Here is a 13,114-nt window from a genome sequence, read left to right on the forward strand (position 1 = left end):
AGGTTTCCTGAGAGCACTGTAAGAGTTCAAATAGAGTCAAACTTCCCAGACAAAGCCCATCTGTTTGCAACATTGAGCAACGAACAGAGAGAAGTGGAGGGAGCAAGAGTAAAGATATGGCATCTCCTCTCATGTGGGAGTCCTTGGGAATCTGGACAAGAAGCACAAGAGACATACTCATTTACTGACAACTTTGCCACAAATAAGCCCACAGGAATGACCCAGGTGCAGATCACCTGCCTGCACGGGATGCCATCAGCACATGAGCTGAGCCTTCTGCCTGCACTGATGTGTTTCTGCCCCACAAATACTCAAGCCTCTCATCCCAGCACTTCCAGAAACCTTCAGATGGGAAAGCACGTGGCATAAGCCAGGAAATGAAAAGGCAGCAGTGCAGGAAACCAGAGGACAGCTCATACCATTAGCTGGGATGGTTTGCATTTGACAGGAGCTTGTCAGAAAATTAGGACTTCCACAAAGGGTGTCTCTGGGCCTGAGGCAGTGCAGCACTACTATAAAAGGCGACCCAACTCTCTGCTCTCTCATCCACTTCTCTCGTCTCCTTCTCTTTGGAAATTAGGAGAGTGTGAAACTACTTCTCTTCCTCCTCCTACAAGATCAGGTCTTTCCTCACGGTGTGTCTCAGCTGGTACAGGCTGTCCTAGCCCAGGGCTGGGAGCTGCTTCTCATGGGAGAGGGAAGGGGAGAGGCGGTCTTTCAAAGAGTAGTTCTGGGACTTAGTTGAGGTGGCTTGTGAGCTTTGAGCGTGGCAGCATATGCTGGGCCAAGAGCTGCCTTGTTTCCACTGTGGTTGGGTGCAGTGCTGCTCCTCATGTGTCCTTATTTTCTGTGTCCGCCTGCCCTCTCTTCCAGGTACACCTCTGGCCCAGAGACATGTCCTGCTACGATCAGTGCCGCCCCTGCCAGCCCTGTGGCCCGACCCCCCTGGCCAACAGCTGCAATGAGCCCTGTGTCAGGCAGTGCCAGAACTCCACCGTTGTCATCCAGCCCTCTCCTGTGGTGGTGACCCTGCCCAGCCCCATCCTCAGCTCCTTCCCGCAGAACACCATTGTGGGCTCCTCCACCTCTGCTGCTGTTGGCAGCATCCTCAGCTGTGATGGAGTGCCCATCAACTCTGGGTCACTTGACCTCTCCTGCATTGCCATCCGATCCTGTGGCAGCAGATGTCAGCCCTGCTAAAGATGATGGCCACATCCTTGGGCAAGAACTTCCACAACCTCAGAGCAATGTGTTGAACAGAAGAGTTTCGGGCCATTGTTTTCTTCTTTTACTCTCTTATCTCTCTTCCTTACCTTCCCAGTATACAACTTTTAACGCCAGTCTAGCAAGGACCTGTTGATCTTCCTCCCTCTGCAGGGCAGGCAGACAGACACTCTGCTGGAGCTCTGCTGAGGCTGCCGTTGGTCCTCCTTATTAGCCACCTCCTTTTCTTCTTCTAGACTCATTAAAGTTGTGCTGCATTCAAGCTGGTGTCTCTGAGTCCTCCTTCCTTCTGTGGCAACTCTTCCAGTCTGCTGGGGTAAAAAGGTGGAGGAAAAAGAGGGTGGGACTGACTGCAGTGGATGTTACATTTGTTGTGGTTTAGCCTGGGCAGCAATTAAACACCACACAGCCGCTTGCTCACCTTCTGCCACTCCTAGGGTATGGGAATAGAATTAAAGGGGAAAAGAGAAGGAGGCCTGTGGGTTTAGATGAGAACAGTTTATTAACAATAATGATATACAAACATACGTGTATGTATAATGATAGTAATATATACAAACAAGTGAGAAACAGTGAAATTTCTCACCACCTGGTGACCAACACATGTCCTGTCCTGGGTAACGATCCTGAAACAGATAAGTCCTAAAACCACAATACTGAATGAGCTAGAGGCCCAGAAGAGAGAGAGAGAGACGGCACTCCAAGAGGATCACGGAATTATAAAAAAAAGTCTCTATTGGATCTTGCAAGATCATCTGGTTCAATCTTTCATGAGAAAGGACACCTAGCTGAGATTAACTACCACTCTGTCCAATCGCATCTTGAAAACCTCCAGTGATGGGGACTGTACCACGTCCCTGGGCAGGTTATTCCAGTCAATAATATTCTTATTCGAAAAAAACTATTTCTTATGTCAGGATGAAATCTCTCCCAGTGTAACTTGTACTCATTTGCCTTTGTCTTCTCCTTCTCACTCTTTCTGATGAGAGAGCCTCCGTCCTCTTTATACCCATCCTTTAAGTACTGGAATACTCTGAGGAGGTTCCCCTCAAGCGTTTGGTTCTCCAGGGGGAAAAGACCTAACTCCTTCAGTGTTTGCTTACACAATGGGTTCCCCAGCCCTTTAGTCATCTTTGACATGTACAAGAGGGTGGCGGCAAGTGCTGAATCAGGATTAGCAGAGGTCTTGCATCCCAGAAGGGGCTTTCTTGATGCAGAAAGGTCAGTCAGCAGTAGAACCATCTGGGTGAATATGACCACAAACTCAGTGCCCAAGCTACCAGGGCTTGCAGGAAGCAGATATTTCTTCTTCATGAGAGTGGTGTCATGAAGCAGTTTGTATATGGTGACATCACGATTACAGAATAACGCTGAGAGGATCGTGAGCTCAGTGATAACCAGGAAGAAGTGGAAAAATGACTGTGCCAGCCAGCAGGCACCACAAATGGCTTTCCTAGTGACAAGGAAATTGTATTCACATTTTGATGATACGGAAGTGGTGTACCAGATCTTCACAAAGGAAACCTGATGAGGAAGATGAAATGCATCAAGGCCTACAGGTATTGATTACCCCACGCAGTGACAATTAATCCATTCCTCATCAGGTTCAGAAGATACATGGAGAAGATAATGGCACATGGGGCCATGTGCCCACCTGAGGTGGTCTCATAAGCCCAGGGGAATGAGATCGTTTACTGGTGTCTTGTTCTTTTTTGCCATGGTCCAAAACATGATCAGAAAGAAACAGCTGCACGGACAAGACTGATGGAACAACGCTGTCGTGGGTCAAATCTGTTATTTCTCTTGATATTGGAGGGGTAAAACAAGCTCCTGTTCCCTGTTCATGACTGACAGAACCCATTCACCTCTGATGAAGGTCTGACCACGCCAGGGCTGAGATGCAGGTAGTAGACCAGAGCAGAGAGGACATGGAAAACTTCTGATCAACAATCCTGGTATGCTGGAACTGACCATTGTCATGAAATGGCTGACTCCCATTGCAGTTCATTGTCCGTGTGTTAATTCCTGGATGCACTGGTTTCTTAATTGCCTCATCCATAATTGCCTACTTCAAATGCAAAACGTGCCTCTTGGTGTCCTGGGTTTGGTTGGGATTGAGTTAACCTTTCATAGGAAAACTGGAAGGGGGCACAGTGAGGGCAGCTGACCCAGATTAGTCAGAGGACAATTTGATACCATATGACATCATACCCCGAGATTGTATATTAAGGGAGCCAGCAGAGGGAGGGGCTGTTTTGCACCTTTGCAGATCCTGAGTGGGCAGGGCTGCACAGGGCTTCTGGGTTCCAGTTTCCAGGTTCCATGTGGAGAGCATTTGTACTGCTGGTTTTGTACTACTCTCTTTTCATTAATATTATCATTATTACTATTTACTGGTTTTTTTTATGCTGTTCTATTTAACCGTCCTTATCCCAACCCATGACTTTTTTTCTTAAGATTTTCTCCTCCCATCCCATCGAGGGGGAGGAGCGATCGAGCAGCACCGTGGTTGCTTAGCTCCCGGCTGGGCTAAACCACGACACGTTGCTATAATATAGACTGTAGGTGGAGATTTCAACAAGTGTGTTTGGGAAGAGGGGAGAATGCTGGGTGAGAGCTGCTGTTGTCTCTGCCCAAGGGAGTGAAGCTGTCATGACATAATCACTAAGCTGAACCTTCTGTGGAAGCCATTGCCATCAGTGCATCCATGTCAACATGAAATTAATTTACCATGTCATCAAGTGACCAAATCCATTGCAGAGAGTCCCACCCTCTCCTTCCTCCACCATTTCTCTTAGAGTAGACGGGAAGATTTGCCACAGAAAGAAGGACGACTCAGAAACCCTGGCTTGAATACAGCAAAGTTTAATGAATCTCAAAACAAGAAAGGGACGTGGCGCACAGGAAACACAAGGGGCAGCCACTAAGATACGTTGGAGCTCCTGCAGGGTGTCCGTCTGTGTGCCCTGTAGAGGGAGGGAGGCCAACAGGTCTTTGCTAAGCTGGTGTTGGGAGAGAGCAACAACAAAGGAAAGAGAGAGATGAGAGTAGAAGGAGGAAAAAATTGGGTTCTTGCCCAAGGACGTGGCCGGCAGTTTTAACAGGGCTGACATCTGTTGCCACAGTAGCGGCCGGGAATGCAGGAGAGGTCAAGCGACCCAGAGTTGATGGGCACTCCATCACAGCTGAGGATGCTGCCAACAGCAGCAGAGGTGGAGGAGCCCACAACAGTGTTCTGTGGGAAGGAGCTGAGGATGGGGCCAGGCAGGGTCACCACCACAGGAGAGGGCTGGATGACAACGGTGGAGTTCTGGCACTGCCTGACACAGGGCTCATTGCAGCTGTTGGCCAAGGGAGTCGGGCCACAGGGCTGGCAGGGACGGCACTGATCGTAGCAGGACATGTCTCTGGGCCAGAGGTGTATCTGGAAGAGAGGGCAGGCAGACACAGAAAATAAGGACACATGAGGAGCAGCACTGCACCCAACCACAGTGGAAACAAGGCCGCTCTTGGCCCAGCATACGCTGCCACGCTCAAAGCTCACAAGGCACCTCAACTAAGTCCCAGAACTTCTCTTTGAAAGACCACCTCTGCCCTTCCCTCTCCCATGAGAAGCAGCTCGCAGCCCTGGGCTAGGACAGCCTGTACCAGCTGAGACATACAGCAAGGAACGACCTGATATTGAAGGAGGAGGAAGAGAAGTAGTTTCACACTCACCTGATTCCCAAAGAGAAGGAGACGAGAGAAGTGGATGAGAGAGCAGAGAGTTGGGCCACCTTTTATAGTAGTGCTGCACTGCCTCAGGCCCAGAGACACCCTTTGTGGAAGTCCTAATTTTCTGACAAGCTCCTGTCAAATGCAAACCATCCCAGCTAATGGTATGAGCTGTCCTCTGGTTTCCTGCACTGCTGCCTTTTCATTTCCTGGCTTATGCCACGTGCTTTCCCATCTGAAGGTTTCTGGAAATGCCGGGATGAGAGGCTTGAGTATTTGTGGGGCAGAAACACATCAGTGCAAGCAGAAGGCTCAGCTCATGTGCTGATGGCATCCCGTGCAGGCAGGTGATCTGCACCTGGGTCATTCCTGTGGGCTTGTTTGTGGTAGTTGTCAGTAAATGAGTATGTCTCTTGTGCTTCTTGTCCAGATTCCCAAGGACTCCCACATGAGAGGAGATGCCATATCTTTACTATTGCTTCCTCCACATCTCTCTGATGGTTGTTCAATGGGGAAACTGAGTTCAGAGTTCCTCTGTGCTGACTCTGAAGGAACCTCAAATTTGCTGGTAGTCAGAGGCTGCTGTTGCTGCTCTACCCTGAGGCAAACATTTCACAGCATCATAGAATTCCTGAACTCAGAAGGCACCTCTGGAGATCACCTAGTGCAATGTCTCTGCTCAAGCAGGGTCAGCTAGAGCATGTTATCTAGAGCTATGTCCAGACAAGTTTTGACTCTCTCAATAGATGAAGACTACACAACCTCTCTGAGCAACCTGTTCCAGTGTTTGGCTATCTTCACAGTGAAAAGGTTTTTCTTTGTGTTCAGATGGGATGATCTGTTGTTTAATTTTTGTCCATTGCCTCTTGTCCTTCCAGCGGGCACTTCTGAGAAGAGTCTGACCACATAAGCCAGAAGTCTGCGTTTCCTGGTGATAAGAGGATAGGTATAGGAGTAGGCATAAGACTACATAAGACGATATTAGCTATTATTTCTATGGGTAGGTATAAGAATAGGCATAAGACTGCACAAGACTCTGTGAAATACATAGCTCTGTGAAATAGCTCTGTGAATTGTTAGAAGTTATCAAATACTAATCCCTGCTTTGAAACACTAACTACTCGAAAAGAAGGCCTGTAGGAGAGACAATATAAATGATGGCAAGGTGACCCATAGGGAGAAAAACAGACAAAGAGGAGAGATAAGGACTTACAAGAACTAACATTTGTCTTCAAACAATAACAAGTAGGAGACAACCAGGTGTCCACTCAAGGCCAGGCCAGGCTGGGAACCAGTTTGGCTCTGCAAGCCCAGCCAAAAGAGGAATTTTAGGGAAGAAGTGAAAAATACACAGTGAGGAAGACCTACGGCCTTCATCCGAAAGACCCTTGTCCACGACCACCAGGAGGCATGTCAAGAAGGAGCCTGAGGTGGATCCTGAGGTGGGGGCTATGGAAATGATCTCATGGGAGAGACTGCCCTTTTGGGGAGGGGGTTATGAGTATGTCTGTAGAAATACATGAAAAACTGCTACGGCGGGTGTGCACGTCTGTGGTGGAGCGATCCCCTGTGCAACCAGCGCTGCAATAAACATACCTACTGGGCAACTCTCTGAGTTGTGGAGTCCGTTTCCGCACGACACTGGTGCCTGGAGCATGGGATGTATTACGCTGTCCTTTGTTGAGACACTATTAGATGATTAAAAACGTCAACAGAGAAGTACCAGTCCAGGCTTCAGTAAGGGACAGATGTAACTTAGAATAATAAGTAAAATGATGTTATATTTGCACTTAAAGATTTGGAAGAAATGCTCCATAAATACAGCCATCTCATGTCCTTGGTAGATCCTTTAGGAAGTGGAACAGATAGAGCTGATTATGGTGATTTCCTTAATGTTATTGTCATCAAATCTTAACTGCTGTGCTTCCCATGCCCTCTGGGCCTCTTTGACATCTCCAGGGCAGTTTCCCAAAGGATTGTGCCAGGCAGGTCCCTCTGGGGGCAAAAATCTGCTCTTACAGGGTGCAGGGCTGCAGTGTGGCCTTCTGTTTTGCACAGTCACTGCACACTCCAGACGTGAGAGCTATCCCAGCTGTTATTCAAAACCCCAATGAGATCATAGGTCTGCACGTTTTTATAGAGGATTAAGTTGTCCTGCTCATGTGGTGGCTCAGGTTCTTGTCTTATATATGTCTAGGGTCAAGCTGGAAAGGCAAGTCAGAGAGCGTACTGGGTTTCCCTGGGATAGAGTTAAGTTTCTTCATAGTAGCTTGTATGGGGCTACATTCTGGATTTGTGCTGAAAATAGTGTTGATAATGCAAAGATGTTTTAGTTGTTGCTGAGCTCTGCTTGCACAGCATCAAGGCCTTTTCTGCTTCTTAGACTGCCCCACCAGTCAGTAGGCTGGGGGTGCACAAGAAGTTGTGAGGGACAGAGGTGGGACAGCTGATCTTAACTGAGCAAAGACACATTCCATGCCGTGTAACATCATGCTCTGCAATTAAACTTGGTAGGGGAAGAGGGTGGGAGCAGTCGTGTCTCGGGGACTGTCTGAGCATCCGTTGGGTGGTGGTGAGCAATTGTTTTCTTTACCATCGCTTGTTTTTCTTGGGTTGATTTTCCTTTTTTTTTTTTTGTGCTTATTTTTATTTTGTTTTTATTTTTTTTTTAATTCGTTTTTATTTTTTATTTTCCCCTTGCAATTGTTTTTCAATTAGTAAAATCTCTTTATCTCAACCCATTATTTTTCTCACTTTTACTCTTCTAATTCTTCCCCTCATGCCACTGGAGGGCAGTGTGTGAGGGGCTGTCTGAAGCTTCGGTGCTGCCGGGATTAAACAGCAATCTGCATGCTCACATAAAGCCACATCAACACCGTCGGGCTCTTCTGAGGAGATGCTGGGGACCACACCAGCAGAACAGGACTCAAGTACTCCGGACAAGGATGAGGCCTCAGACACGCTCCTCGTGGTGCCTGAGGACCAGGAGAGAGTGCACAGGGAAGGGATCATAGAATCATAGAATCATAGAATGGTTAGGGCTGGAAGGGACCTTCAAAGGTCATCTAGTCCAGCCCCCCTGCAAAGAACAGGGATATCTCCAACTAGATCAGGTTGCTCAGGGCCTCGTCCAACCTGGCCTTGAACGTCTCCAGGGATGGAGCATCCACCACCTCTCTGGGCAACCTGTTCCAGTGTTCTACAACTCGCATGGTAAAACATTTTTTCCTAATATCCAACCTGAATCTACCTCCCTCTATTTTAAAACCATTACCCCTTGTCCTATCACAACTGGACCTCCTGAACAGCCTCTCCCCATCTTTCCTGTAGGCCCCCTTGAGGTACTGGAAGACTGCTATAAGGTCACCCCGAAGCCTCCTCTTCTCCAGGCTGAACAGCCCCAACTCTTTCAGCCTGTCCTCATAGGAAAAGGACATAGGATGAGGCAAATGACCCCAGCAATATTTTCCTTTGTTTTGAGCACAGTTTGAGTCGTGTTCTTGTCAAACCATCTCAGCAGAAGCCCACCTGCACGCAAGAAAGATTGGCCATAGGAGAGAGATGGGTGGAGCAAAAGAAAAGAATGTGGCATCTCCTCTCACATGGGAGTCCTTGAGCATGTGGAAGACAATAATGAGGGCCGGGTTCATTTCCTGACAATTTAATCTCCACGGGCAGCAGAGAGGCCACCTGCCGTCTCACCATCAGTTGCAGGGATATCTCAGTCCAGCACACACCACATCCTCCTGTTCCATCTTTACTGTCCTTGGTGTCTGCATGGCTGTTTCTCTCATGTCTCAGTGCTCTCGAAAAACCTCAGCTGTCCCGGCAAGAAAAACACCTCCCAGAGTACATCCCGGGAGCAAGACGCGTCAGAACTCTCCAAGTCGTGTTGCTACAGACATCACTAGTAGGTAGTTCCTTATCTCGAATTCCTCAGCCCACAATGGGTGCCAAAAAAGTACTGTCGTGGTTTAGCCCAGCCAGTAGCTAAGCAACCACGAAGCCGCTCGCTCACTTCTCTCCCTTGGAGGGATGGGAGGAGAAAACAAGAAATGGAGGGCACAGGAGACACAAGACTGCTGTCGCGGTTTTAGGCTGATCCAGCAACTAAAACTCACACAGTCTCTCCTTCTCCAGTAAAGTAGAGAGGAGAGGGAAAAAAAAAACCCAAAGGGACTGAGGGTTGAGACAAGAACAGAGGGAGCACCCACCAACCATGGTCCTGGGCAAAACAGGCAGAGCTTTTCTCAAAGCAAAACAGTTTATTAATGGTTACTTAGAAGGACAAAGGGAAACAAAAACCGATTACTTGAGAGGACAGAAAGAAACAAAACCAGATCTTAAAACCGACACCTTCCCCCCCCCTTTCCTTTTCCTCCCGGCTCTACCTCCTCCCCCCAGCAGCACAGGGGGCAGGGACTGGGGGAGTGCAGGTCAGTTCATTCCGTGCTGTTACTGCTGCTTCTTTCTTAAAGGAGAAGGAGTCCTTACACCCTTTTCCCCTGCTCCAATGGATCCCCTACCCACGAGGAAAAATCCACAAACTTCTCCAGCGTGAGTCCAGCCCACTGGAAACAAACCTTCCCCACAGATTGCTCCGGTGTGGCTTTACCACAGTCTCGGGTACTTAGGGAGCTGTAGCCACTCGCTTCGGCGTGGGTCGTCACGAAGACTCCAGATGCCGCTCTGCCTTGTCGTGCACCCCAACACGACCATCCTCAGGCTCAGGCATCTTCTCCCCACGGGCTGCGAGTGGGTCTCTGCTCCACCGAGGCTGTCCTGTTTGCAGGGGGGCCGCCTGCTATCTCACCATCAGCCGCAGGGGAAACTCGGCTCCGGCACACCTCCTCCCTCTCCATCCTCACTGACCTGCTGTCGATGCGGCTGTTTCTCTCAGATCTCAGTCCTCTCCAGGTGAACTCAGCCCAGTGGGCACCCCGGGAGTGGGGTGCCCCCGAGTTCCCCAGCTGGCTCCGCCGCCGCCATTCTCCGTGGGCGGCGCCAGCCCGACACAGGCAGCTGCCCGGCCGGGAGCCAGGGAGCGGGGGCAGTGCCCTCCTCCCTTCTCTGCTCGATCCTGGGCGAAGCACCTTTTCCAGTCCCTTTGTCCTGACTTAAATAGGGCAATTCGCAGAGGTGCCCTATTGGCTCAATCCCGAGGGGGATGGCAGTCTGATCTGGTGGCCAGAACTAAGCCTAACCCGGTTCCAAAACCGGGGAGGTCGCAGGGAGCAAAACCCCTCTCCTGCCACCAGAACCACCCCCCCTCCACATCAAACCATGACAACTGCATTTCAATTCTCTGAGCACCTCTCCTCCAGGCCAAAGGCACCACCATTCAGCTGTAGATGGACTCCTTCTGGCAAGGGCAACCTGCTACTCTGCGGTGTTCATGGACCCTCCGGGGGAGAGTCCCCCATGCTATAACCTGCCCATGCCATCATGATGAGGGTCACACAAGGAAAGACTGACACACGTGTGCTCATGCATGCCTGCATCCTCTGCTTCCAGTTGTTTTGAAGAACCTGCTTTCTTTTCTTCTTCTTCTTCTTCATCCTTTACTATACATGTCGACATTCATGTATATTTCCTCTTTCATATGGGGGCAACTGATAACATTGTGGTCTGAGTAGCTGCAGTACTCATGCTCAAGGTTTGAGTAGGTGTAGCAGGTGCCATGGTCTGAGTAGACACAGTTCTTGTCACAGGGGCTTGAGTACAGCTCCTGCGTTCGTGCCAAGCACCAGAAGCCGAGGTCTGAGTAGTTGCAGTGTGTGTTGTGGGGGTTGAGATTACAAGTAAAGTAATACTGATAATGCATGGTAGAAATTTTAAAATGGTCGATTAACCCTAATTATACATATAATTAGAAATGTAATCAGAAGACCTTAGATTATCCTGTTTAGACTATTCCAATGATATTCAATATTCTCAGAATACTCATAAACTTTTGTAAATGGTCTGGTAGGGGAGGGGAAAGTGAAGGGAGATGTGCTCCTCATGTATTAGATCTGAAAAAAAAAACAACCAAGAAACAGTGCAATTGGTTAACAATACCGGCCAGGAGGCACTTAAAATTCATAAATGAGGTCCACACCACCACCCACCTCTGCCCCTCAGCATATAGGTACAGAACTGGTCCCAACACCCACATTTTTATCATTACCACACAGCACAGCACAGCAATACTCTTAAATAGTGAAAAAATGCCTTTCATCCCAATCCAACACCTAGAGACAGTAAACCGCAAATAAACACTGAAAAAACAGCATATATGTTATATATGGTTTGTTTAGCACATGGTAGATGATGTGCTAAATAATACAACGCCAAAAGCAACTCTGAGAGCACAGAAAACAACATTCAGTGAGGGACATCCAAGGAAACAAAACAAACAATTATATCAAGTATGTTTTAACACACTCCAGTCAAAACTGTTGTTATCTCAATGCTTCAAGCCTCGTGTTGGAGGCCATGAAGGATGGTTGTGGTTTAACTAAGCTGGCAATTAAACCCCACACAGCTGCTCACTCACTCTTCCACACCCCCAGGGGATGAGGAAGAGAATTAAAGGGGAAAAGGGAAGGACACCTGTGCTTTGAGGTAAGAAACAAATATTATTAATACTAATAATATGCATGTGTTACACATTATAAAAATAGTAATGCATAAAAGCAAGTAATGCACAGTATAACTGCTCACCAGCCAGAAACCAAGACCTATTCTATCCGGGCTAATGATCCCAAAACAGATAAGTCCTGACACCGTGGTCCTGGACGAGCTAGAACCCGGGGCGGGGGCAGAGAGAGAGAGAGAGAGAGAGACAGAGAGAGAGAACACTGGGAGACCGAGAATGAGAGCCCCCAGAAGACCAGAGCCCTTCCGTCCAGTCAGCCCTCATCTATGTACTAGGCATGACGTTGCATGACATGGAATACTGAATTAGCAAATTTAGCCCTCAATCCTAAGTCTAATTTAAATCTAAGGGGAGTTGTGGACCCTTTCACCCAGCTACACTCCCTCTACAGCCAGTTGTGCTCATGCACATCAGGGCAATAGGAAAAGGCCTTGAGGTCTCAGTGCCAACTATAAACATCAGTGGCTCTCAACATTTTTCTCATAACAAAGCTTAGACTAACACAAAAACACAGAGCACTTCAAGCTGCTAAGAAGAAGAACTAACACTGTCCCAACCAAAACAAGGACAATGGAACCATGCAAAAATCTATATGCTCACATAAAGCCCCAGCAACATATGTGGGCTCTGTTGAGAGGAAGCTGAGGACTACACCAGCTGAACAGGACTCAAGTACTCTGGACAAGGATCGGGCCCCAGACATGCTCCTGGTGTTGCCTGAGGACCAGCAGAGCCTGCACGGAGAAGGAATGAGGCAAATGACCCCAGCAACATTTTCCTTTGTTTCCAGCACGGTTCGAGTTGCTTTACTGTCAAGCCCTCCCAGGAGAAAAGCCCACCTGCGTGCAACAATGAGCAACCAACAGAGAGAGAAGGGGGAGCAAGAGAAAATGATGTGGCATCTCCTCTCACATGGGAGTCCTTGGGCATCAGGACAAAAAGCACAAGAGTGTTGCCCATTTCCTGACAAATTTGCCACAAACAAGCCCACAGGAATGACCCAGGTTCACATCACCTGCCTGCACGGGAAATCATCAGCACTTGAGCTGAGCCTTCTACCCGCACTGATGTGTTTCTGCCCCACAAATACTCAAGCCTCTCATCCCAGCACTTCCAGAAACCCTCAGGTGGGAAAGCACGTGGCATAAGCCAGGAAATGAAAAGGCAGCAGTGCAGGAAACCAGAGGACAGCTCATACCATTAGCTGGGATGGTTTGCATTTGACAGAAGCTTGTCAGAAAACTAGGACTTCCACAAAGCGTGTCTCTGGGCCTGAGGCAGTGCAGCACTACTATAAAAGGTGGCCCAACTCTCTGCTCTCTCATCCACTTTTCTCGTCTCCTCTTTGGGAATCAGGTGAGTGTGAAGCCTCTTCTCTTCCTCCTCCTTCAAGATCAGGTCTTTCCTTGCTGTATGTCTCAGCTGGTACAGGCTGTCCTAGCCCAGGGCTGGGAGCTGCTTCTCATGGGAGAGGGAAGGGGAGAGGTCGTCCTTCAAAAAGAAGTTCTAGGACTTACTTGAGGTGATTTGTGAGCT

General features: G+C 48.6%; 1 protein-coding gene and 1 pseudogene across 1 annotated transcript; one reads left to right on the forward strand and one right to left on the reverse strand.

Moving 5' to 3' along the window:
* Window positions 1–493: 493 nt before the first annotated feature.
* On the forward strand, window positions 494–1,200 carry LOC104371376 (feather keratin Cos1-1/Cos1-3/Cos2-1). The gene is made up of 2 exons (XM_086626704.1): window positions 494–586; window positions 874–1,200. The coding sequence occupies exon 2, from the start codon at window positions 895–897 to the stop codon at window positions 1,198–1,200; it is 306 nt and encodes a 101-aa protein (XP_086482830.1). The 5' UTR covers window positions 494–586; window positions 874–894.
* A 3,121-nt stretch (window positions 1,201–4,321) lies between these two features.
* On the reverse strand, window positions 4,322–4,627 carry LOC147526994 (feather keratin Cos1-1/Cos1-3/Cos2-1 pseudogene; annotated as a pseudogene).
* Between the last annotated feature and the right edge of the window lie 8,487 nt (window positions 4,628–13,114).

Source organism: Tauraco erythrolophus, chromosome 25 (genome assembly GCF_009769465.1).
Source record: "Tauraco erythrolophus isolate bTauEry1 chromosome 25, bTauEry1.pri, whole genome shotgun sequence".
NCBI lineage: Eukaryota > Metazoa > Chordata > Aves > Musophagiformes > Musophagidae > Tauraco > Tauraco erythrolophus.